This window comes from Sciurus carolinensis, chromosome 16, assembly GCF_902686445.1.
Source record: "Sciurus carolinensis chromosome 16, mSciCar1.2, whole genome shotgun sequence".
Lineage (NCBI taxonomy): Eukaryota > Metazoa > Chordata > Mammalia > Rodentia > Sciuridae > Sciurus > Sciurus carolinensis.
Window position 1 is genome coordinate 23,736,823 of NC_062228.1, and position 27,266 is coordinate 23,764,088.

Below are 27,266 nucleotides of genomic sequence, written 5' to 3' on the forward strand. Positions count from 1 at the left end.
CAGACTGAAACTATTCTGTCTCTAGTAGCCATTGTCTTACACTCATTAATTTACTTTATGATTTTTTGGCATTGTGTATTGCTTTTGCTTGGAAAGATATAGTCATTGTATATAGATTATTATATACCATTAAGAAGAACACATTGATATCAAAGGCAATATTTAAATGGAGATGGCAGGTGTATCAGGGTTCTCCAAAAAACAAAATCAATAGGAGATATGGGAATCGGCTCATGGAATTATGGAGCCTGAAAAGTATTAGGATTTGCTGTTTGCAAACTGGAGAACCTGAAAAGGTGATAGGTTAATTCAGTGTGATTGCAACAGCTTGAGAACAGGGGAGGCTGCTGGTATACATCCCAGATTTTTAAGACCTGAGAACCAAGAGTTCTGATACTTGAAAGCAGGAGAAGATGGATGTCCCAGTATAGGAACAGAGAATGAGTTTGAAGTTCCTCTGCCTTTTTGTTCTGTTTGTCTCTCAACGAATGGAATGATGCCTACCCACATTGATGAAGGCAGATCTTCTTTACTCAGTCGACCAAGTCAAATAATACCTTTTGGAAACACACTCAGAGACATACCCAGGAATGTTTTGTCCATTACCTGGGCATTCCTTAGCCTAGTCAATTTGGAATATAAAGATAACAGTTCCAGTTGCACTCCTCATCCATCTGACACCCATGTGTACCTTTTTAAATGTTATGGTTTAGATATAAGGTGTCCCCCAAAAGCTCATGTGTAACATAATGCACGGATGTTGAGACAACATGATTAGGTTATGAGAGCTGTGACCCAATCAGTGATTTCACCCACTGGTAGAGAGGAGCTGCATGGCGGTTGTAGGCAGGTAGGGTGTGGTTAATGTAGGTAGGTCCCTGCCAGCCTGCTTGTTGAGAGGAGCTCTCTTTGCTTTCTGATTCCTATGTCCTCAGCTTCTGTCATGCCTCACCCTTCCACCGCGGTGCTCTGCCGCACACCCCTCAGGCACAGGGAGATGGACTTGGCTGTCTGTGAAGTGAGACCTCTGAAACTTTTCCTCTTCTCAATTTGTTCTTGTCAGGTCTTCTGGCCACAGCAGGCAAGAAACTGACTAAGTCATTAATTCATATTCATTCTCTAAATACATAGGATACTAATGTTAAAATTCTACTGCACATGGGGCAACTATTCTGTGAACCACCCAAAATGTACTAATTGCTTCCCAAGAAGAGCCGTTTGCATCTTCGAATGTTTGCTCTTCTAGTAACATCACACCTTACATTCTGTGATTGGGGAATGAGGGTATAAAGGAAACAAAGATACTTGCTTAATATAAATACACATGCACAAAACAAGGAGGGAATACTCAAGACATTTACAGTTCTTGTTTCTATAATTAAATGATTGTAACTGGTATTTATAATTACCTACTTTTTATGTTCCCTTTGTTTTCAGTAAATGCCTTTATTCCTGAAAAGTCTATCAATGAATGCCTCCTTGGATTGAGTTACTTGTTTTCCATTGACCTTAGTCATAAAGCATGGTAATACTAAGGGATCTCCTGGATTCCAGATAGAAGCTTCTTTACTGCCACTAAGGAGTTTCCCGTAGGTAGAACAGATCAATCACCTCAACTGAAACTCCCTCTTTTGCATAATGGCTCAGAGGCATGAAGACAGAAAGTGGCCAGATGAGAGGCAATGGAACCACTGTTGTGTTCCCTGATTAATGCATTCCTTCCTCTGGAACTAAAACCTCAGGAAGTAAGTTTTTTGCTAGTGAATGTCTTGGGGGTAATTGTGAGTAGTGTCACTTCTGTTTCCACCTCTTGATTTTTACCTGGATAAATTAGAAATTTAGACTGGCGAAATAGCTCTGCAATAGAGTGGTCGCATAGCATGCATGAGGCCCTGAGTTCAGTCCCCAGCACTAAGATAAGATAAACTAAAATAGAAATAATCAGAAAATTAAAGTAGTTCTTGTGAAGTGTAGAAAACCTCCTCCTGAGTCAGTTTGTACCTTGCATTTTAGGCCTGCTGGGACATATAATCAAAATAATTTAGTATTGTCAGATGATGTGTATTGTTGTTTGGATTGACAGAGCCCTCTACATTGACTAATAGATAACATTAAGATGAAGAATGTATCAAAGGAAGGTATTTTTCAAACTGGAGATATTTTCAGGCAATAAGATATTCAAGTTCAAAGGTTAGAAATTGGGCTCATGCCTGGGATATAAATTACATTTCATTAAACCATGGAATGAGACTGAGGGCCACCTCCTGGGAAGTCAGTATGCAGAGTAGGGGACAGTAGAGAAGAGGAGGGTAGAATAAGAACAGGGAGGATATTCTGGGGTTAAAAAGATAGAAGGAAATTAAAAAGAACTAAGAAGCAGTGACCACTGATACAGGGAAGCAGTACTAGAACTATCTGGAAGGAGGGGGATTGAAAGAGGCTAAAGATGAGTGGAAATGATAAAAGTGAAGGTTAAGAATGTGGGATATTTCTTGGATTTGGTTTTAAAGGCAGCGTCAAAGGATTGGAAACCCAGAGCAGAAAGTGTTTCTGAAGGAAGCTTTGGGTTTGGTTTCTTCTAAAGTGGAAGCTGTCAACATTTTAGTATGGTGTTGGACGAACTTGGCTAATGGTTCTGCCAACACAATGAGCCATACACAGGGATGGCATGAAACCTTTGAGCACTTCTGAGAATCCTGGCAGATTATGTAGTGTCATCTGAAAGGAAAAAAATGCCTCACTCATACAAATAAGGAAGCCTGCATAGGTAATCACGATTTGGATAGTATGACGTGTCCCCCCAATGCTCCTGTGTTAATGCAAGAATGTTCAGAGGTGGAAAGCAGGTGGGCCATGGCTAGAGGAGATGGGTCACTATGGGGCCATGCCCTGGCAAGGTTTAGATGCTCTGCAGCCTTCGCCCCACCTTTCTCTGGGCAGAGCTCCTCCTTCTCCGAGGTGCCCCTCTGCCATGATGTTCTGCCTTATGATGTTCTGCCTTTGAGCACAATAATGGGGCTGTCCTACTGTGGATTCACCCACGTAAAACGTGAGCCAGACTAATCTTCTCTTCCTCTAAGTTGTTCTTGTCAGGTATTTTGGTCACAGTGATAAGAAAGCTAAAAGGCATTAGTCCTCTTTTCAATTTTTGCATTTTCTCTTTTCTAAAAAGATTGCCTTTGCTAACTGGCAACTTAAAAAAAATAATTTTAATTTAATCCAGAGTACTTTCTCTGTGGGTGTGAGTGAATATTTCCAGATTGTGTCTATAACAAATCATGATTTTGGGGTTTTTTATCATCAAAAGTAGAACGAATCTAAGGAAAAAAAGAAAAGGAACACAAAAATCATGTATACTTTTGATACCAATGATCAAAGGCTGTGTTTTGACACTTTTGAAAATATGAATTGTTGTTACTCATCCTCTCATAGTTGATATTTTTGCTCCACAAGATACCTGCTGTTCCTGGACATAACACAAACATTTTATACACTGTTTGAACATCCTGAATAAAAGTGACCCATTCAACTGTAAAACATCCAGTTTGGTTTTGAATTCTCCCCACTCCATTTTCAAAAAATCTTGATGAATTTTGGTTTTAAATGATGTCAGTATCTTAACAGTGAATAGCATTACCAATTATTTGATTTTTATGTTTTGGCTTTAAAACTTAACTTCAAAAATGGTCACAATAACCAAAATTTTCACAAAAATCTTGTAGCTACTACTCAGTTTACCAGGGTCTATAGGATCAACCACTATCTACCATTCTTGAAAAGCGTCAGCTTGGCCCTAGAAAAGTCTGGGACATTTGGCAGCATCTTCACCTGGGGTTTGAAAGTTAGCTCATGAGAAACCTGGTTCATTTGGCTCTTTCTCCTACTTCTTACTCCAGAGTTCTTCCTGGAGTGCCGTTCGATGTCCTTCCCGGGATATATGCATGCTGTGAACTCTTTTTGTCCAGGAACTTCCTCCATTCTTCCTCTTCCTCCTACCATGTAGCTACCAACAATTCTATTTTTAACAAAAATATATACTGATGTTGAAAACAGAGGATAGGTATTTGCTTCAATGCTGCTAGTCTCACATGATTTAAATGGAAAGAAGGTCTGTGCATCCTGGAAGTATTGGCAAAGCACTGTCTGAATAGGGCAAGATAGGTGAGCTCGGAGTATCCCTTGGATTCAGTCACTATTTACTTTTAAAATGCATAGCTCAACTAATGTTCCTAAAGGGTAATGTGATCTAGAGTAAGTCATTTCACTTTATTCTATGAACTGACCTGATGTTGTTTGATTCTATAGACTCTAAGGCATGTTAGTACATTCTCTGTCACCTTAATTATTTCAGCATTAATGATGGCAATTAGTGCACATCTTAGTCCTTAAAATTCTTTCAGTTGAAAAGTTCTAAATTAAGAAAAGATACTGTCACTAAAAAACAATCATGAAAATTCTTCAGGGTCTCAAAATAGTAATAAAAAGCTGAGGTAATGTTTGAATCCTTAGACACAAGTGCAATAAAATGTGTCAGGAACTAATAAGTTGCATCCTTTGCAGTTCTATGTTGTATTTTTAGATCTCAAAAGAAAACTTTTAGGTTACCTTGTGTGCATACTAATTAGATAATGTTTCAGATATTACTCATTTTTGGCACTTGGAATTCATTAACAGCTAACCTAGTTAACAGGCTAAGATGAAGGTGATGTCTAATACTTGTGTTTCTGAACTTGAATAGGGACATTTTGAGCTGTTTGATTATATAGTAAATAAAATATTTTGTACTTTTTTCCCAAGGATTCCTGACAATGCTACTTTACTTTTGCCTAGAAACCCAGAATAGAGTTTCGATTTATTTTTCTGAACGATCTTCATCTCCCTTTATTGGAAAATGTCACTTCATCAATCCTTTAGCAATAAACTCCGGCTGTGGCTTGACCTCTCTCTGTAACTTTTGTGACTTTACAATCCATCCTGTAAGTGGAGCTGTCATTTTGGTATGATCCTTGGTTTAATCCTGTTAAACTCCTGCAAGCATCCCATTTTATATATGTTGAACACTTAGTTGAAATGTAAGACACTTTCACAATCCATTTTTCATTTTTGAAAGCTGCTGCTGCTACCGAGCAGATTCACCATTCGCTTTTTCTGAACTGTGGGCTCTCCAAGCAGATTGACATGCCTAAAATGGTATCATCATTGCCTTCGTTCATTTCACCTGTCATTTCTTTATCTGTTCGCTATTTACTCGGTCCTAAATGCCTTTAGAAACTCGCTTGTGTTTCTTATAGGATAACAAAATTCAGCCCACCTTCTAAATGATGCAAAAGAGATCCCCCTTTATGCTGAAAGCAAGTAGAACATCACATCTAGAATTCATGGGCCTGATTTCCATTCTGGCCCCATCGCTTAAGAGCTGTGTTACTTGGAAAAATCACTTCAACTCCCTTGTGAATCATTAATATAATCTACTTCAAATAACTTTATGATTTCTATGAACCTTGATGAGAAAAACTGATACAGGTTGCAACACCATCTGAGGTAGTACCCAAAGTTTATTTGGTAAAGGATTAGAGAACTAAAATGTGTTGAGCAACTAGTATATACCAAACGCTCTACTGGGTGTTGCACATTGATTTAAAATGTTGTCTTTAGAGTTGATTCAAAGAAAGAATGTGAATTATTCTTGACTCATGTACTGTGTAAATGGGTCTTGGTATCATAAAGTAGGTTCAGTCATTGAAGTGGTACAAGTTTAATGTCCTCATCTGAAAATGGAAATGATAATATTTAATTTTAGGGTTGGTTTGAGGATTCATGAGATCATATAAAGATCTTAGCAAACTATTTCATAGAAACCTTAGAGTAAAACTTGAGTAGGTCATTGTAATCATGTAGTGATAGAGATAATAGGCAGTGACTCACGTGCCCTGCATTTTTGTAAAACTTCTAATGTTATATGTACATTAAATGTATATTTCATTATGATTTTTATTATAAACTTTATTGCAGTCATAATTTAAGCAGCCCTTAAATATAAAATATTTGCTTTTCCTAAAACTAAAGTGAATGCAATTACACTCTTCAAGTTGTTTTCATAATTTATAATTTTGTTGGATACATGTTTTTTTAAAATTTTGTTTTATTGGTTCTTAATTATACATGACAATAGAGTTCATTTTGATAAAATTATACAAGCATAGAATATGCCATTCTAATTAAACCCTATTCTTATGTGTGTATGGGAAAATTATATTCGGTTTATTCTGTCTTTTCTATTCCCATTTTCCACCTTCCTTTCATGCCATTTTGCCTAATCCAGTGAACTTCTCTTCTTCCCCTCCCCCACTTTCTTGTGCTTTAGCTCCCACATATCATCGAAAATATTCGACCTTTGGTTTCTGCTGATTGTCTTATTTCACAGAGCGTGATATTCTCCAAATCCATCTGAAAGTCATCTTTCTTAAGGGCTGAGTAATATTGCATTGTATGTGTACCACAATTTCTTCATCCATTCATCTGTTGATGGGAATAGAGGATGGTTTCATAGCTTAGTGATTGTGAATTTTGTTGCTGTAAACATTGATGTGACTGGGTCACTCTAGTATGCTGATTTTAAATACTTTGGACATATGCCGAACACTGGGATAACTGAGTAAAATGGTGATTCCATTCCTAGTTTTTTGAGGCATCTCCATACTGCTTTCCAGAGGGATTGTATCAATTAACATTTCCACCAACAATGCATGAGCATTCCTTTCTCCCCCCACATCCTTGCCAACGTTGGTTGGTTCTTGTAGTCTTGATAGTTGCCATTCTGACTAGAGTGATGTGAAATCTCAGTGTAGTATTAATTTCCATTGCTCTGATTGCTAGAGATATTGAACATTTTCTTCATATATTTATTGATTGCATTCTTTCTTTTGAGAAGAGTCTGTTCTGTTCCTCTGCCCACTTGTTGATTGTATTATTTGTTTTTTGGCTAAGCTTTTGGTGTTCTTTGTGTATCTTCAAAATTAATGTGCTGAGGTTCAGATGGCAAAGATTTTGTAGTTTCACTCTTCACATTCTTGTTTCTTGTGCTGTGAAGAAGCCTTTTCATTAACGGTGCCATTCCATTTATTGATTTTTGATTTTATTTCTTGTGCTTCAGGAGTCTTGTTCAGGAAGTCAGTTCCTGTGCCACTGTGTTGAAGTGTTGGGCCTGTATTTTCTTCTAGTAGGTGCCGGGTTTCTGTTCTATTTCCTAAATCTTTGATCCACTTTGAGTTTTGTGCAGTGTGAGAGATAGGGACTTCCATTCTATTACCTATGAATTTGGAATTTCTCCGACACCATTTGTTGAAGAGGCTATCTTTCTCCAGTGTATGTTTTTTGAGTCTTTATCTAGTATGAGGAAACTGTGTTTATGTGGGTTTGTTTCTGTGTCTTCTATTGTGTTCCACTGGTGGTCTTTACTATTTTGGGGAGAATATTACACTGTTCTTGTTACCACACCTCTGTAGTATAATTTAAGGTCTGGTTTTGTGATGCCATCTGCTTTACTTCTCTTGCTAAGGATTACTTAGGCAATTTTGGTCCTCATGTTGATCCAAATGAATTTCATGACTGTTTGTTTTTATTTCTATAAAGAACATCATTGGAATTTCAAAGGGAATTGGATTGGGTCAATAAGCGCTTTTGGTAGGATGACCATTTTGACAATATTGATTCTGCCTGTGCAAGAACATGGGAGATCTTTCCATCTTCTAAGATCTTCTTCAATTCCTTTCTTTATTGTTCTATAGTTTTCACTGGAGAGATCCTTCACCTCTTGTGTTAGTCTTCCTTTTTTTTTTTTTTTTTGAGACTATTGTGAATGGGATGATATTCCTAATTTGTCTTTCAGTTTTTTCATCATTGGAGTATAGGAATGCAATTGATACATGTGTCTGAATTCTTTTTCTGCAACTCTTGAGATAATTATATGGTTCTTGTTGCTTATTGATTTCCATATGTCGAACCAACCTTGCATCCTTGGGATGAAACTGCTCTTGATTATGGTGCACTATTTGTGTGCAGTTTGCCAGTATTTTATTAAGAATTTTTGGATCTATGTTCATCGGGGATATTGGTCTAAAGTTTTCTTTTCTTGATGTGTCTATGTCTGGTTTTGGTGTCAGGGTATACTAGCTTCATAGAATGAGTTCATAACAGTTCCCTCCTTATATGTTTCATGGAATAATTTGAGGAGGATTGGTGTTCTTTAAAGGTGTAGTAGTACTTGGCTGAGAATCTGTCTTGTCCTGGACTTTTCTTTGTTGGTAGGTTTTTGATGGCTTCTTCAACTTCATTATTAGAAATTGACCTGTTTAAATTTTCTGTATCCTCCTGGTTGAATATGGGTAGGTCATGCATCTCTAGGCATTTGTCAATATCTTCAAGATTTTCTAGCTTATTGGAGTATAAGTTTTCAAAGTAGTTTCCGATTATCCTTTAAATTTCAGTAGTTTTTGTGGTGATGTTTCCATTTTCATCCCAGATTTTAACCACTTGAGTTTTTCTCTTTTAGCTTGGGTAGGGGTTTATCAATTTGTTATTGGTTTTTTTATTGTTTTGTACCAGGGATTGAACCCAGGGGAGCTCTACCACTGAGCCACTTCCCCAGCCCTTTTTAATATTTTCTTCAGACACTGGACCCCTGCTGAGTTACATAGGACCCTGCTGAGTTGCTGAGGTTGGATTTGAATAATCCTCCTCCTTCAGCCTCCCCAGCTGCTAGGATTATAGGCATGTATGACCTTTGAAAGAATAAACTTTTTTTTTTTTAATTTGTAAAACTTAAATTTCATTGAGTTCAGCTCTGATTATTTCCTGTCTTCTACTGATTTCAGTGTTGTTTATCTTCTTCAAGGGCTTTGAGATGTAATTTAGATTAATTATTTGGTGTCTTTCTATTCTTCTGAATGAACTGAATGCTATGAACTTTGTCTTAGAACTGCCTTTATAGTGTCCCAGAGGTTTTGATATATAGCATCACTATATTCATTTACTTTTAAGTATTTTTATTTATTCCACGATTTCTTTTGCTATCCATTTTTCATTGATACTCTTTAGGTGTTAAGAGTGGAACCAACCTAGATGTCCTTCAACTGATGAATGGATAAAGAAACTGTGTATACACACACACACACACACACACACACACACACACACACAGTGGAATATTACTCAGCCATAAAGAATAATAAAATTATGGCATTTGCAGGCAAATGGATGAAATTGGAGAATATCATGCTAAGTGAGATAAGCCAATCTCAAAAAACCAAAGGACGAATGATCTCACTGATAAGTGGATGATGACACATAATGCGGGTGGGATGGGGCAAGAATGGAGGAAGGGGACTGTATAGAGAGAAAAGAGGGGTGGTAGGGGTGGGGGGAAAGGAAAAAATAACAGAATGAATCAAACACCATTACCCTGTGTAAATGTATGATTACACAAATGGTATGCCTTTACTCCATCTACAGAGAAACAACATGCATCCCATTTGTTTACAATAAAAGTAAATTTTAAAAAAAAAGAGCACTTTCTACTTCCTGTCCTATAGTTGACTTCCAATTTCTTTCCATTATGGTCTGAGAGTATGCAGGGTATTATATCTAGTTTTATATTGGCTAAGAGTTGGTTGGTGGCCTCAAATACAGTCTATTTTAGAATATGTTCCATGTCTTGCTGAGAAGAAAGTTTATTTAGTCATTGATGGATAAAACATTCTGTATATGTCTCAAGTCTAGGAAATTGATTGCATTTTTTAGTTCTGTATCTTTAGTTTTTCTTTGGATGATCTATCTAGTGTTGAGGGAGGCGTTTTAAAGTCATCCAGTATTGTGTTGTGGTCTATTGATTCTTGATGTTGAGTAGAGTTTTTTTTTTGATGTATATAGCTACTCCCTTACTTGGGGCCTAAATATTTTTAACTGTAATTCTTGTTGTATTACACCCTTAAGTAGTATGAAATGGCCCTCTTGATCCCTTATTAACTTTGGTTTGAATTTAACTTTATCAAATATGGGAATAGAAAACCCCTACTTGTTGATAAAGAGCATGTGCATGATAAATTTTTTTCCAATCCTTCCACCTTCTGTCTGTGGATGTCTTCATCTTTTAGGTGAGTCTTTGGAAGACAGCATATTGTTGGATCTTCTTTTTTATCCAATTTTGACTGAATTTAGACCATATACATTCATTGATATTATTGAAAGATGCTTTTCAGTTTCTGTCATTTTGGTTTATTTCTCATTTTTAAGTTGAATTAGATTGTCATTGGATTATTCTTCTAGTATGTTTCTCCCTCTGGTGGTTTTATTTTTATTCTCCATTTTTTCTTCATGAAATATTTTGAGTATGTTTTGTAGTACCAGATTTGTAGTTGTTAATTCTTTTAACTTATTTATAGTGGAAGGTTTTAATTTCATATTCACATCTGAAGTTTAATTTTGCTACATATAGTATTCTCGGTTGGCATCCGTTTTTTTCAGAGTTTAGTATACATTCTCCCAAGACCTCATAGCTTTGAGGGTCTGGGTGAAAAAATTGGCCAAGATCTGAATTGGTTTACTTCTAAAATATGAGTAGTTGTTTTTCTATTGCTGCTTTTAAAATTCTATCTTTTTTCTGTATGGTAGGCATTTTCATAATAATATATCTTGGAGTTGGTCTGTTGTAATTTTGTATATTTGGAGTTCTGTATGATTCCTGAATTTGATTTTCCACTTCATTCTTAAGGTTCGGGGAATTTTTGCATATTACTTCATTGAAAATATTGTGCATTCCTTAGTTGGTATTTCAGAGCCTTCATCCATCCTGATGAATCTTAAGTTGGCCTTTTCATTTTATCCCATATTTCTTAAGTTCTGTTCATGATCTCTTAACATATTTTTTCTATAGTAATCTTAATTGTTAAGATTATATGCTTTGTCTTTGAGGCCTGAAAATCTGTCTTCCAAATGGTCTAGTCTGTTGGTGATGCTTTCCATTGGATTTTTAATTTGGCTTATTGATTCCTTCATTTGGAGGATTTGTGATTGATTCTTCAGAATCTCTCCTTATTGAAGTGATTTTTCACGTCCTATATTTTCTCTCTCATTTCATTTCTTATGTCATCTTTTACTTTGTCGATCAGTTTAACAATGAATTTTGTAAATTTCATCTCTGACATTTCCTCCACTGTGGTACCCGTGGAGTCTGTTGTTGAGGTATTGTGTTGTTTGAGATGATTTTTCCCTTGCTTTTTCTTATCGTTTGTATGTCTACCTAGTGATCTGTATAAATCTGAAGCTATAGAGGTTTTACCTTTTGAGTTTATAGAGTTCCTCTATGGTTCTAGTAACTCACAGATGGGGGAGAGCCCCACCGTAGCAACAATCTATGCAAACAATATATAGTAGTAGAGTATGCATTTAGTTCCTGTTTTGACTTCTACAGTGTGAATATACACAATATGCACAAATAGTAGTACCAGCAGTTTCCATCAGTAAAACAGTAAATAATCATAAATCATGTCTGGCATGAAGTCAAATAATAGGACTTGCCTATGACTTCCACTGTATTAATTATTGTTTTGGCATTGGTAGTAGGGGCAGATGTTATATACATCAATTAATGGAAAGAGGCACTAAGGAGAGGTGAGTATGAGGAAAGATGCAGCGATAAGAGGGGTTAAAAGTGTTTGCAATTTCAAAGAGTGAATAGGGCAGATGCAGTGGTAATGTAGATGTGCTGTTAATGAGAAAAGGGGAGAAAAATAGAAGTGAATATAAAGGAAGAAAGAATAGAATTTGCCTGTCAAAATATAAAAAAGAGAGGGAGACAAGGGAAATCGAGAAGTGGCAAAGACTATATAAATCAAAATCAAAACATGCTAATCAAAAATCCTAACCCTCACAAAACAGAGCATGGAAAAATAAGATTATTTTACTCAGCTTTTCTTCTGATGTGACTAAGAGACCTGATATAGTGGAGGAAAAGTTTATTTGGAGGCTCATGATTTCTGAGGTCTCAATTCATGGACAGCTGGCTCCTCCATTCCTTGGGGCTTGAGGTGAGGCAGAACATCATGCCAGAAGAGGATGGCGGAGGGACGAAGCTCCCATAATGATCAGAAATCAGAGACTCCATTCACCAGATAAAAATCAAGCCCAACTCTTCCGGCCACACCCTACCCACCTTTAGTTAGCACTCAGTTAATCCCCAGTGAATTAATCACAGGATTAATTCACTGATTGGCTTAAGACTTTAATAACCCAATCATTTCTCCTCTAAACCTTCTTGTATTATCTCACATGTGAGCTTTTGGGGACTCTCTCACATCCAAACTATAACAAATATTCTTTTTTTTTAATTTTAAAAGGGATAGAAATGAGAGAAAAACAATTATGTATGTACATAGGTATCCTTGAATTAATCAGTACACATTCAAATAAAATTAAATACCAAAAACTGGAAAATCTCAACAACTAAGTGAAAAATCTTGGTGAAAAGTTAAGAAATTAAGGGGCTGTTTCCACTGTGGTGAGCAAAACAGTCAGTGAGCATATGCATTCACTGTTTGTACCCAACTGATGTAGTTTTCATTTCTTCGTAAGGTATGCTCAGAGTGTGGGAGTACGGGCCTTGGGCTCTTGACTACTTTCTTATTATTGTGTGGCTCATGGAGTTGCCAGTTGGGGTTTAAGACATTCCAACTTCCCTTCTGGGAGATTGATGTGGGGTACAAAGGTAAGAGCTGTCTGTTCCATTCCAGGGTTGGTTGCACACTGGATTCTGTGAGAGGAGTTCCTGTAAGTAGAGTTCCTGGTTGTGGGGACTTAAATTTAGTGAGGTTCCAGTTGCTGAATTGCATGGCAAGTTGCTGGCAGTGTTGAGTCAGTATGCTTCTAGAGCCCAGTGGGTGCCTATCTCTGATGGTTTGGGCAAACTGGGTAGTGAAGCAGCAGGCTGGGCAGGTCTGACGGCAAAGTGACTGTCCGGCAGTCTGGGCTACGGGCTGGGTGGCAAAGTTGCAGGTCTAATAGTCCAAGTGGTGGGTTGTTGGGTCAGGTAACTGTGGGTTAGGGCACTGCCCAGACTGGGGAAGCCAGATGGGCTGGGACTGGGAAAACTGGGACCGCTGGGACCAGGTAAGCTAGGACCAGGGTGTTTGCTGGACACTGAGTGGATGCCAGACTAGGCAGGTGCTGCTGGGGACCAGTCAGGCCTGGCAAGCTGGGAATAAAGTGCCCTTATACTCACCCTTTTACTCACCCTTATACTCACCCACAAAGCTGAGGAGAGCCAGGTTCTCCCTAGCCTCTCCCCAGGTGAAATGTTCTCCATTCTGATTTTCCCTGGGTTTGTTAGGCTCAGTTAAGACTTTGCTAGGCTCAGATAGGTTTATGCGAACCTAGCTGTGAACTCACAGATTTGGGTTTCAAGTTCCCATTGGTGGCACCATGCTGTAGTCCCAAGATGATTTCTGGTTCTGTTCTCAGCAGCAATTGCTAAACACAGGGTGACTTTTTTATTTTTTTTTTTAGATCTGTTTAAAGAGTTGAACAATCTCTGGTTTGGCTAAGGCAGACTGTCCCTCCCATCTCAAGATGTTTTTGCTCTAAGCCCCAAGGAGAAACAGTATTCCTGCCCCTTGAGTTCTGGGTAGCTGAACTAGAAGTACTGCCTCACCCCTGTCCGCAGTTTTGCCTCTCTGTCATGTTAATATTTTCATCAGGTGGTGTTACACTTAGATGTTCAAGACGACTAACAAATCCCATTTTACCTGTAACAGAGCTACAGCTGTTTGATTATGAGAACTATATAGCTCCTTTGTCCTGATGTGTTGTCCCTGGATGTTCATGGATTTCTCATTTAGGCTTTCAGATCTTCCCAAGGGGACAAAAAATGAACTGAACAACCACCAAACTGATACCATAAAAATAATGAGATATAGACTTTCTTATGTAACTGGTTGCCATAAGGAAAAAAATCTTGAATTCAGCTGGAATTGATACACCTCCACCCCCAACCTAATTGTGAATGAAATTCCATTACTCAGAAGAATATAAAGCAAAAGCTGGGATTTGGGAAACTTGTCATCTTATTAGTAATTTTCACTTCTATCATTTTTCTTGCATTTTTCTCTGAATTTAGAATAAAGTATCACCTTACAGATGACCAGGTTCCTGAAATTCAAGTTCAAAACAACATTGTCTTCATCAGATCTTCTTCCTTTTCTATTGCCTATTTCAATGAATGCTTTCTTCATGCACAAACTTTAAAAGCCTGAAACATTGACCGTTTCGTAATTATTTTTTACATGCATTCTCTTCTATTAGTATGTTTGGGGTAGCCCTCTTTGCACTTGCTAAACAAAGTTCCCAATGTATTGTTAGAGAAAGCATGAATAAATAGGGAACTTCTGATTAACTATATGGATTAGATTAGACTCTGCTTTGTCCACAAAAATCTTTCCTCATTCCCTAATATAGCTTAGGTGCCATTTATGTGTGTATATTTCATACTATTCTTCACTTGCCTATTTATGTAAGTTATGAAAAATCATAGTAGTTGTGAAAGTAGTTGATGTCTGCCGTCAAAATTCCTTAAGGGTTCTTGTACTGAATTTGTCCCAGGTACATTGACTGGCACATAGGTAGTTTTCAGTAAATATTGGATGAATGAATAATAACTGACTTTATCTATAAATATTAAAGAAAACCCCTCACCTAGAGGCTATTGCTTTTCTAACGCAGTCCCCAACATTCTGGGTGTATAAATAAAACAACAACAAAAAGTAATAATCTAGGAATGTGTCTGGACCACCCACGTAAGCCATTATTGATGCCTATTAAAACAGGATGTTTAAGGGCATTGGGGCAATTGTTTTCCTCCTCTTTATCTGTATATAATCTTTATACATGTTTTTTTATCATGTTATTTACATAAACATTAGAATTATATTCATTTCTCATCTGAGCTGGAGACTAGAATGTTGGGGAGGTCCAGGAGCTCATGAGAGTAGAGCATGGGAAAGTACAGGTGAGATGAGAGAGTTCATTATGTAAAACAGGAGTGGCACCACAGTGAACCTGCAGGACCTTAAAAGAAAGAACCTAATGTATGTGGATATTCACCAGGAACATGAATCAATCTGTTTCCAGTGGGTGCTACAGGCAGCAATGTGGAGGGGTTTTACTTGGTTATCCAGGGTCCTGTGTTTACAAGAGAAAACCACGTCACGATGAGGTGGGGTAAACTGTGTGTGAATGACCTGGACAAGATCCTCAAAGGAGCTTGACATGCACAGGAGACCAGGCCCTGGGTTGAACACTGGCAAAGAGCTGCATGTAGTACATTTCTTTCAAATTCTTCAACCACTTGATATATGCAAAATATTTCAGTGAGATAATAAATATTTTAGGAAATTTTAGTTAACTATACCCTCACCCCACGATACGTTCTCAGAAATAATTTTTGTTGATTCATCAAATATTTACTAAGCATCTATGCTATGCCCTTTAACATCAATGTGGATAAGATAATGCTATCCTCATGCTTATGAAACTAACAACCATGGAGTTTCGAAAAGCAGAAAAAGTATTTCAATTCCTTGATAAATATTTATTTTTTCTTTTCTGATAGACTGTAAGTTCTAAGAGAATGAGGATTTTCTCTGATTTGTTTACCATTTCAGGCATAGTACCTCAAATATTGTAGGTCCCTTATAAATTATTGATAAAATGACTTGGAAAAAATATGTAGACATGAGTTGCAACACATTTGAATATAATAATGAGTTCTAGGTAGAAGATTTTCATGCACATAAATTCTACTGTGTGTGTAGTGAAGTAGTAGCAAGTGGAATAATTATAGCATCTGGCATGATCTCCTGACTCTATTTTCTTCTAGTTGAGAGCTAAATGTTGAGTATAGGAAATAGTCATTGAGATGACAGTAGAAAGGCTGAAAATTTCATAATTTCAGATACATGTACGAAATGTAGCTTTTATTTTAATCCAAAAGTCTCTCAAAATAAGAAGCAAATAACAAATCTGAATTTGTTGTAAATAATCACATAGTGCTTTGTCCTTATCCTGGCAATTCATATTCCAAAGAAGTCCAATCCCTCTTTGACTCGTGTAAGAATTTTAGTGATATTGTCTAGAGCACTGGAAGTATTTTGTGGTTAAGATTGAACAAAAAATCAGCAAATGCTTGTGGAAACCTTACTCAGAAAATGGTCTTGGAATTAGAAATCGGGCTTTTAGTACATGGATTCTAGAATCACCCATTGGCCTACAGTATTTGGGGGAATGGGTATGAGTGATAAGATTTTATTTTTTTCCCTTTCCCAAAACAATTCTGACATTATCAATGCAAACCCTGTATAAGATGGTTTAATAACTATTCTCAATTCTTTCATTGCATCTGTACCCATATTTTAAAAATTAGGGAATCAATTCTTTCTCCTTCCTCCCATCAAATTAATGTGTCTTATGCTATGACATAAATGGTCATCTCCTGCATTGCCTGTGATCCCTAAGGGCATATAAAAGACTGAAGTTTCTGCTTAGAAGCCTGTGATTCCTAAGGCTGACAGATCATCTCTGTCAAGGGTGGAGGCCAAAGGAATCTTCTGAGTATTGAATGCTCAGACATGGAGGAGACCAACCAAGATCTTCAGAATCACTTTAATAGGACTGTTGAACCTGTGGGGGTGAATTTCCTGGAACACTACACTTATGGCTTGTGAGAAAGTCCATCCAAATATTGGGAAGATAAAGTTCTTTGAAATTTTAACCTTATGATAAATTTGTGACCTTTTTGTATTATGTTTAATAATACTCCCAACAGCCCTCATTAATTATATAAAACTGAGGTCCTTATATGTGATCCAGTCAGATCAGTTAACTTAATTAAAAGCCGAGCATCATTTGAAATATACATTACCCAGATATTTTATTAAGTAAACAAATTCATATTGCACTCTTCACACTCTTCAGATAGGGTTTGCTGGGAGTATGTTTCCATGATTGAACCCACATAGTCTCTCTCATTAAAAGACATCGTCAGGGTAAATTTTAATTTATAATTTCAGTTTTGCAAAAGGACATCAAGTACTTCAAGGGAAATAGAAGGGAATTTGTACAGGGATTCTTTCTTCATAGGTTTCTCTTCCATCCAAGTCATAAGAGTTAGTCTTTCTGCCTTGCAGCTCAAAAAACTATTTTTTTCTAAAGCATTGAAAATGTTTTAGAAAATAATTATTTCCTCCCCAGACTCAAATTTCAATGGTTTGTGGAGTATTAAGTTTCATAATAGTAGATGCAATTATTATGCAAACATAGTTATGTTTATGGAGGGAAAAAAAGGTGCCAGTGGAGAAGTAAAGTGGGAGGAAAGAAGTGTGGTGTTATTTTTGTTTTGTTTATTGGTACTAGGGTTTGAGCCCCCCTACACTTAATCACTGAGCCCCATCTCTAGCCCTTTTTACAATATTTTATTTAGAGTCAGGGTCTAGCTGAGTGGCTGAGGCTGGCTTTGAATTCATGACCCTTCTGCCTCAGCTTCCAGAGACACTGGGATTACAGGCTTGTGCCACCTCACCCAAAAGTGTGATTTTTTTTTTAAAAAATTATTAATTTTTAAAATTTTTTACAGACGACATTTTGACTCATTGTACGCAAATGGAGTACATCATTTCGTTTCTATGGTTGTACGCGATGTAGATTCTTGCCATTCGCGCAATCATACGTGTACATAGGGTCCTGATGTCTGTCTCATTCCACCATTTTTCACGCAGGGTGATGTTTTTGATGGATGGGACCCAGAATTTCTCATTAGCACCATCACGCAGTGTGCAATGGACATCAAACTATGTTTTAGAAAGAGATGGAGAACTCTAAGTCCATGCAGCCAGTTAGGAGAACATAAGTGATCCAGCAACACCTGTTGGTTAATCAGGTTACCAAGATGAAAACCAAGCCTGTCCGAATTCTCATTTTCTAACCACAATGACTGGCAACTGTTTCTTCAGTTCTCAAAAAATTTCCACACAAACCAGACTTTCCAGACCTTTCTCGATCCAGTCTGCCTTCCCCAGTTGCTCTGAGTGCTGACCCTGTTACACTGATTCAGTTGCCCGTTGTTTGGTAAAACTCATCTTGTCCCTGTTACTGGCAGCTCAGAGAGCCATGGCATTTTGTATTTGTAGTATCATCACAAAAATTGCTCTATCTTGTTGGTATTGCAAAAATGGACTTCTGATGGTTCTCCCACAAATCATTACAGTTACCTGAGAAATGCATCCCAAAGCAGGCAACCTAGAAGCTGCTCATAAGTGAGCATGAGCCAGTCCACACTCACGTCTGCTTCCCCACACACTGAAGCAGACTTACCTCTCCAGTCTTGTTACCTCATTGGTTATCACCTATTATGAGGATGACTCTCAAGTATGTGACAGTGAATCAAACTGATTTCTATTTCACCATTTTTTAGGTGTGATTATGGAAACTTATTTTAAGAGTCACTCTTTTAAAAAAAAAATTGTTGGCTCTTTTTAGTTTAACATAATATTAGGATTCATTTTGACATAATCATAAAAGCACAGCATATAATTTGTTCTAATTCAGTTCCTAGTACTTCTTCTTTCTCTTTCGTCCTCCCTCCCCGTTCCCTTCTCTGTACTGATTTTTCTACTCTTTATTTGCAGCTTTTTTTTTTTTTTTTTAATTAGTGCCTTGTGGAAATACATCATGGTGACATTGACTGTGGTATATTCGTACATGTACATAGGAAAGTTATAGCAGATTCATTCCACTATTCTTTCCCTATCCCATTCCTCCTTCCTCCTGCTGCATTCTCCTTTGTCTATTCCACAGATTTTTCTTCTATATTTTACTCTCCCCACCCCACTTAGTTTGAATTAGCTTCCACATATCAGAAAAGACATTTGCCGTTCGATGTTTTGGTACTATTGGATCCGTCTTTTAAAAACAAAAATCTACAAGTAATAATGATACCTGGTTGAGTTTCAATGAAGATAACAATGATTATATATTTATGTAATATATACACATTTATGTAATTGTACCTGATATGGTACTTGGTGCATAATTAATAAAAAAACACATGTATCCAACATACCCAATTTTTACTCTTATCACCATGGATAATATCCCTGTTCACTGATAATCTTTTTTTTTAATCGTAAACAAATGGGGTACATCTTGTTTCCGTGTTTGTACATGAAGTAGAGGCATACCATTTGTGTAATGATACATTCACATAGGGTAATGGTGTTTGATTCATTCTGTTATTTTTTCTGTCCCCCCCACACCTCCCACCCCTCTTTTTCCTCTATACAGTCCCTCCTTCCTCCATTCTTACCTCCCTTCCAACCCCCATTATGTGTCATCATCCGTTTAGCAGACAGATCATTTGTCCTTTGGTTTTTTGAGATTGGTTTATCTCACTCAGCATGATGATCTCCAATTTCATTCATTTGCCTGCAAATGCCATAATTTGTTATTCTTTATGGCTGAGTAATATTCCATTGTTTATATATATATACCACGGTTTCTTTATCCAATCATCAATTGAAGGACATCTAGGTTGGTTCCACAATCTGGCTATTGGGAATTGAGCAGCTATGAACATTGATGTGGCTGCATCACTATAGTATGCTGATTTTAAGTCCTTTGGGTATAGGCCAAGGAGTGGGATAGCTGGGTCAGATGGTGGTTCCATTCCAGGTTTTCTAAGGAGTCTCCACACTGCTTTCCAGAGTGGCTGCACTAATATGCAGCCCCACCAGCAATGTATGAGTGTACCTTTTCCCCACATGCTTGCCAACACCTATTGTTGCCTCTATTCTTGATAATCGCCATTCTAATTGGGGTGAGATGGAATCTTAGGGTAGTTTTAATTTGCATTTCTCTTATTACTAGAGATGTTGAACATTTTTTCATATGTTTGTTTGCTTGTAGATCTTCTGTGAAGTGTCTGTTCATATCCTTAGCCCATCTGTCGATTGGGTTATTTGTATTCCTCGTGTAGAGGTTTTTGAGTTCTTTATTTATTCTGGAAATTAGTGCTCTATCTGAATTATGAGTGGCAAAGATATTCTCCCACTCTGTAGGCTCTCTCTTCACATTGCTGATCGTTTGCTTTGCTGAGAGAAAGCTTTTTAGTTTGAATCTATCCCGGTTATTAATTCTTGCTTTTATTTCTTGTGCTATGGGAGTCCTGTTAAGGAAGTCTGATCCTTAGCAAACAAGGTGAAGATTTGGACCTACTTTTTCTTTTATAAGATGCAGGGTCTCTGGTCTGATTTTAAGGTCATTGATCCATTGTGAGTTGATTTTTGTGCAGGGTGTGAGATAGAGGTTTAGTTTCATTCTGTTGCATATGTATTTCCAATTCTCCCAGCACCATTTGTTGAAGTGGCTATCTTTTCTCCATTGCATATTTTTGGCCCCTTTGTCTAGTATGAGAAAATTGTATTTATTTGGGTTCGTGTCAATGTCCTCTATTCTGTACCATTTATCTTCCTGTCTATTTTGGTGCCAATAACTTGCTGTTTTTGTTACTATTGTTTTGTAGTATAGTTGAAGGTCTGTTATCGCGATATCCCCTGCTTCACTCTTCCTGCTAAGGATTGTTTTAGCTATTCTGGGTTTCTTATTCTTCCAGATGAATTTCATGATTTCTTACTCTATTTCTACAAGGTACATCATTGGGATTTTAATTGGAATTGCATTGAATCTGTATAGCACTTTTGGTAGTATGGCCATTTTGACAATATTAGTTCTGCCTGTCCAAGAACATGGGAGATCTTTCCATTTTCTAAGGTTTTCTTTAATCTCTTTCTTTAGTGTTCTGTAGTTCTCATTGTAGAGGTCTTTCACCTCTTTTGTTAGATTGATTCCCAAGTATTTTTTTTTTTAGAAGCTATTATGAATGGGGTAGTTTTCCTAATTTCTCTTAAGATTCATCACTTATGTATAAAAATGCATTGGATTTATGAGCATTAATCTTATATCCTGCTACTTTACTGAATTCACTTATGAGATCTAAAAGTTTTCTGGTGGAATTTTCTGGTTCCTCTAAATATATAATCATGTCATCAGCAAATAGGGATAGTTTGAGTTCTTCTTTTCCTATTTGTATACCTTTAATTTCCTTGGTATGTCTAATTGCTCTGGCTAGAGTTTTGAGGACAATGTTGAATAGAAGTGGTGAAAGAGGGCATCCCTGCTTTGTTCCTGTTTTTAGGGAGAATGCTTTCAATTTTTCACCATTTAGAAAGATATTGGCCATGGGCTTAGCGTAGATTGCCTTTATAATGTTAAGGAATGTTCCCACTATCCCTATTTTTTCTAGTGTTTTGAGCATGAAGGGATGCTGTATTTTATCAAGTGCTTTTTCTGCATCTATTAAAATAATCATGTGATTCTTGACTTTAAGTCTATTGATATGGTGAATTACATTTATTTATTTCCGGATGTTGAACCAACCTTGCATCCCTGGGATAAAACACATTTGATCATGGTGTGCTATCTCTTTAATATATTTTTGTATGCGATTTGCTAAGATTTTGTTGAGGATATTTGCATCAATGTTTATTAAGGATATTGGTCTGAAATTTTCTTTCCTCGATGTGTCTCTGTCTGGTTTAGGTATCAGGGTGATATATTGGCTTCATAGAATGAGTTTGGGAGGGATCCCTCCTCTTCTATTTCATGGAATACTTTGAGGAGTATTGGAATGAGCTCTTCTTTAAAGGTTTTGTAGAACTTGGCTGAGAACCCATCTGGTCCTGGACTTTTCTTTGTTGGTAGACTTTTTTTTTTTTTTTTTTAGATTTTTGAGTTTTATTGAAATCTTACATGAACAAGAAATTGGAAATACAATCACATCAAAGAACAAATTGTCACATTGTCACGGCTTTGACGTTTAAGCCAAACAAATTTTGTAGGGCAGATTTTCAAAAAAGTGTGAAGTTATAACAATTTAAAAACACAGTTAACCTACTTCTAGGAATGCAAAACATACAATCATAGGTTATTTTCAATACAAGAAAACTTAAATTGGTTTGCTTTAATTTCTTAAAACTACTAAGACAAAGCACTAGCTTGTATTTTTATTTACAGCATACTTCATACTCCTGTGTATTCTATCCCAAATCCAAAAAAAAAAAAAAAAAAAAAATTGAAACTGTCCAAACCAAAGGTTCTGTACAATCATGATTTAACAGCTTGTTCTGAAGCTAAAATGAAGCCTGAAACGATAAAAGCATGGTAATCCCCAGAATAAGGGAACTCTGCAAGCCCAATAATGTCCAAGAGCATTTATGAAAAGAAGAAAAATAAAAAGACTTGAGTATATACACAATAGTGATTTCTTCAGCCCAATATAAATGGCAGCAAATTGCTACTTAAAGATGAAACCGTTAAGTCAATTATTTTTTTTTTTGAAGAATGTAGATCTAGAGCCAATCGTATCTTGCCAGTATCATTTTCAAGCCCTCACTTGTCTATTTCCACTGTTGCCCATAAGTATCCTGATAAAATTCCTGGTTGTCATTATAGTAACCATAGTTACCAGAATAGTCACCACCTTGCTGAAGCGGTTGCTGAGCGATGGGTTGGGAACCCCAGTTCTGTTGGTTGTTGGTCTGACGACGCTTGGAATCAGGTTAGTTGTACCCATCTGCCTTTCTCTTGCCTCCTACATTGCTCCCACAATTGCCCCGAGCTCCACGGGAACCACGGCCTCTCTGCTGTTGTGCAGGACCCCCTCTACCACCCCTAGAGCCTCTTGGTGGTCCCAAAGGTGCCCCTCTCTGTGAATAGCCAGCTCTACCTCTTGAAGGTGGTGCTCCCCGCCCCCTTGGTGGTGGTGGAGCACCTCGCCCTCCCCTTCCTCCTCCTCTTCCTCTTACTGCATAGCCATCATCATAGCCGTAGTAGGGGTCTTCGTAGCTGCCACGATAGTCGTGATAATCATAACCATAGTAATCATCATAGTAATCTTCATAGCCATAGTAATCTGGAGGGTAGCCATATCCACCTCTCCCTCCACCACGACCTCGACCTCTAATAGGAGGTGGCATGCGAGGGGGAGGGTGATAGTAACAATCTTCATACGCAGTGCTTCTGGAGGCCTGTCTAGCAGCCTGGCGCTCTTTCCTTTTCTTCTGGAGGTTTAGCTAAGACTATTTCAATTTCTTTCCCTTCTATTTCTTTTCCGTTCATTTCATCCATGGCCTTTACAGCAGCTCCTCGGTCTTCAAAATGAACAAATGCATAATCTTTCAACTTCTTTACTCTTTCAAGTTTCCCAAATTCAGAAAATGACTTTTCCAGTATTTCTTCTGTCACAGTAGTAGCCAAATTTCTTACAAATAAAACTTTCACCTTGGCCATAACTTCTGGATCTGGTTCTTCCACAGGGTCAGCCCATTCAACTGTAACTACATTTCCCCATACTTTTACTTTTCCACTCATCAGCCGGTGTCTGGCTTGTGCTGCTGACTTGTGATCCTCGTATTCAAGGAAGCAGAAACCCCGATTCTTCTTTTTGTCATCGGGTTGATGATAGAGAATAACGTCCACCAAACCCTCTGTTAAACCTGTGACTTTACTGAACTCTTCCAGGATGTTTTCTTTAGTCTTATTCTTTGGGATGGATCCAACAAAAAGTCTATTGTTTGCCACAGAAATGCATACTCCAAGGTGTTTGCCAGGGCGAATTTCATAGCTGTCACACAGTTTAACAGCTTCCTGTGCAGCTTCTTTTCCACAGAAGGTGATAAACGCATACCCTCTGTTCTGACCAGACAGAGGATCCATCATAAGTCGTAGATCCCAAATGGGTCCAGCCTTCTCAAACAGGGGCACCAACTCATCCTCATACAAATCTCTTGGTATTTTACCTACAAAGACCTCTGTTCCAATGCCAGGCTGAACACCAGAGTATACACTGTCTGGTGGAGGACCACCATACTTCCTCTGTCCTGTGGTGACATCCAGAGTATAACCAGTGCTCTCAAGCAAGGCCTTGATCTTGGCTTCATCGGATCCCTTGGTGGACTCTTGCACCTTGCTGCCCTGTTTCTCCCTTTGCCTGTAGGTCTTCATAACTCCACATAAAAATGCACTTTTGTTCTGAACATGTGATAAGTCACTTTCCTTGAACTGTTGTAGTACAGACAAAGCTCCTTCTTCATTAAATTCCCTGAGAGCATCAATTGCTCTTTCATCAAGATCAACATAAGCTACCAATCCAGGGCAGTGGGGGCGTCGGCGGCCGGGCCGTGAGAACCGGCGCAAGGTGCTTTGAAAACGACTAGAAATGGCGCGCGCGCCACCCCCTCCCCACCTCATGGACAGAGCTGTTGGTAGACTTTTGATGACTTCTTCTATTTCATTACTTGAAATTGATCTATTTCAATTGTGTATGTCCTCCTGGTTCAGTTTAGGTAATTCATATGTCTCTAGAAACCTGTTGATGTTTTCAAGAGTTTTTATTTTGTTGGAGTATAGATTTTCAAAATAGCTCCTAATTATGTTTTGTATTTCACTCATGTCTGTTGTGATATTTCCTTATTCATTCCGAATTTTAGTAATTTGAGTTTTCTCTCTTTGTTAGTGTGGCTAAGGGTTTATCAATTTTGTTTATTTTTTTCAAAGAACCAACTATTTATTTTGTCAATTTTTTCAATTGTTTCTTTTGTTTCGATTTCATTGATTTCGACTCTGATTTTAACTATTTCCTGTCTTCTACTACTTTTGGTGTTGCTCTGTTCTTCTTTTTCTAGGGCTTTGAGCTGTAGTGTTAGGTCGTTGATTTGTTGATTTTGTTTTTTTCTTCTTTTATTAAATGCGCTCCATGAAATAAATTTTCCTCAAAGAAGTGCTTTCATAGTGTCCCAGAGATTTTGAGATGTTGTTTCTTTGTTCTCATTTACCTCTAAGAATTTTTAAATTTCCTTCCTGACATCTTCTGTTATCCATTCATTATACAATAGCGTATTATTTAATCTCCAGGTGTTGGAGTAGTTTCTGTTTTTTACTCTTTCATTTATTTCTAATTTTAATCCATTATGATCTGATTGAATATAAGGTATTATCTCTATCTTCTTGTATTTGTTAACAGTAACTTTGTGGCATAATATATGGTCTGTTTTAGAGAAGGATCCATGTGCTGCTGAGAAGAAAGTGTATTCGCTCTTTGTTGGATGGTATATTCTATATATGTCTGTTAAGTCTAAATTATTGATTGTGTAATTGAGATCTATGGTTTCTTTGTTCAATTTTTGTTTGGAGGATGTGTCCAGTGGTGAGAGAAGTGTGTTAAAATCATCTAGTATTATTGTGTTGTGGTCTATTTGATTTCTGGCATTGAGAAGAATGTGTTTGACATACATGGATGAGCCAATGTTCGGGGCATAGATATTTATGATTGTTATGTCTTGCTGATTTATGCTTCCCTTAAGCAGTATGAAATATCCTTCTTTATCCCTTTTGACTAACTATGGCTTGAAGTCCACATTATCTGATCTGAGGATGGATACTCCGGCTTTTTTGCTGTGTCCATGTGCATGGTATGTTTTTCCCTATCCTTTCACCTTTAGTCTGTGGGTATCTCTATGAGATGAGTCTCTTGCAGGCAGCAAATTGTTGGATCTTTCTTTTTAATCCAATCTGCCAGTCTATGTCTTTTGATTGATGAATTCAGGCCATTAACATTCAGGGTTATTATTGAGATATGATTTGTATTCCCAGTTATTTGGCTCATTTTTTTTTTTTTTTGACACAACTTGGTTTCTCCTTATTTGGTTGTTCTTTTAGGGTAGTTCTTCCCTTTGCTGATTTACATTGTTGTTTTTCATCTCTTCCTCATGGAATATTTTGCTGACAATGTTCTGTAATGCCGGTTTTCTTTTGTAAATTCTTTTAGCTTTTGTTTATCATGGAAGGATTTTATTTCATCATCAAACCTGAAAGTACGTTTTGCTGGGTATAAGATTCTTGGTTGGCATCCGTTTTCTTTCAGGGCTTGAAAAATGTTGTTCTAGGCCCTTCTAGCTTTTAGAGTCTGGATTGAAAAATCTGCTGATATCCATATTGGTTTACCCCTGAATGTAATTTGCTTCTTTTCTCTTGCAGCCTTTAATATTCTGTCTTTATTTTGTATGTTAGGTATTTTCATTATAATGTGCCTTGGTGTGGGTCTATTGTAATTTTGTGTATTTGGAGTCCTATAAGTCTTTTGTACTTCATTTTCCATTTCATTCTTCAGATTTGGGAAATTTTCTGATATTATTTCATTGAATAGATTGTTCATTCCTTTGGTTTGTTTCTCTAAGCCTTCCTCAATCCCAATAATTCTTAAATTTGGCCTTTTCATGATATCCCATAGTTCTTGTAGCTTCTGTTCATGATTTCTTACCATCTTCTCTGTTTGGTCAACTTTGTTTTCAAGATTAAATATTTTGTCTTAGATATCTGAGGTTCTGTCTTCAAGGTGTTCTATCCTATTGGTTATGCTTTCTATGGAGTTTTTAACTTGGTTTATTGTTTCCTTAATTTCAAGGATTTCTGTTTTTTTTTTTTCAATATCTCTAACTCTTTATTGAAATTATCTTTTGCTTCCTGCATTTGCTTTTTTATCTCTTGAGGGGTGCGATCATTCAAAGCCTGCATTTCCTCTTTCATCTCATCGTTTGCTTCTCTGATCATTTTAATGATGTACATTCTGAACTCCCTTTCTGACATTTCTTCTGACATGCTGTCATTGGATTTTATTGATGTAGCATCTAGGTTTGTTTGGGACATTTTCTTCCGTTGGTTTCTCATATTGGTCAGGTATCTCCCCCTCTAGTAGTGAAACTCTGAGATATTGCAAATTTCCTCTGTTGACTTATAGTGTCCCTGTAGATTTCCAGTAACTCACCTTCTAGCCTTCAATAGCCTGAAGTCTTGGAGGAACTTGATAATGTAGTCCTTCACAAGGAAGTTGCCCCGCTAGGGGTGGTGGCCTTTAGTTGGGGTATATTCCCTGGTAGTGGGCAGAGGCACCTCCACTTGCTGACTGATGGTCAGCCAAAGGGGACAGACTGTGGTCTGGGGCATGGCTGATCTGGACCTCTGTCTCTGGTTCTACAGCCCTGGTGGGAAAGCCTTGTTTGGCAGGGAAGACTAACTGGGCAGCTCTCATCCAAGTAGTTCCCTTGGGTCCAGAA

The 27,266-nt window shown here is 37.4% G+C and overlaps 1 protein-coding gene across 1 annotated transcript; it reads right to left on the reverse strand.

The window, feature by feature from the left end:
* Positions 1–21,961: 21,961 nt before the first annotated feature.
* On the reverse strand, positions 21,962–24,300 carry LOC124967108 (heterogeneous nuclear ribonucleoprotein R-like). The gene is given in 2 exon segments (XM_047529134.1): positions 21,962–23,217; positions 23,219–24,300. Coding segments are annotated over 2 exon segments (1,605 nt in total). The 5' UTR covers positions 24,160–24,300; the 3' UTR covers positions 21,962–22,553.
* Positions 24,301–27,266: the final 2,966 nt, after the last annotated feature.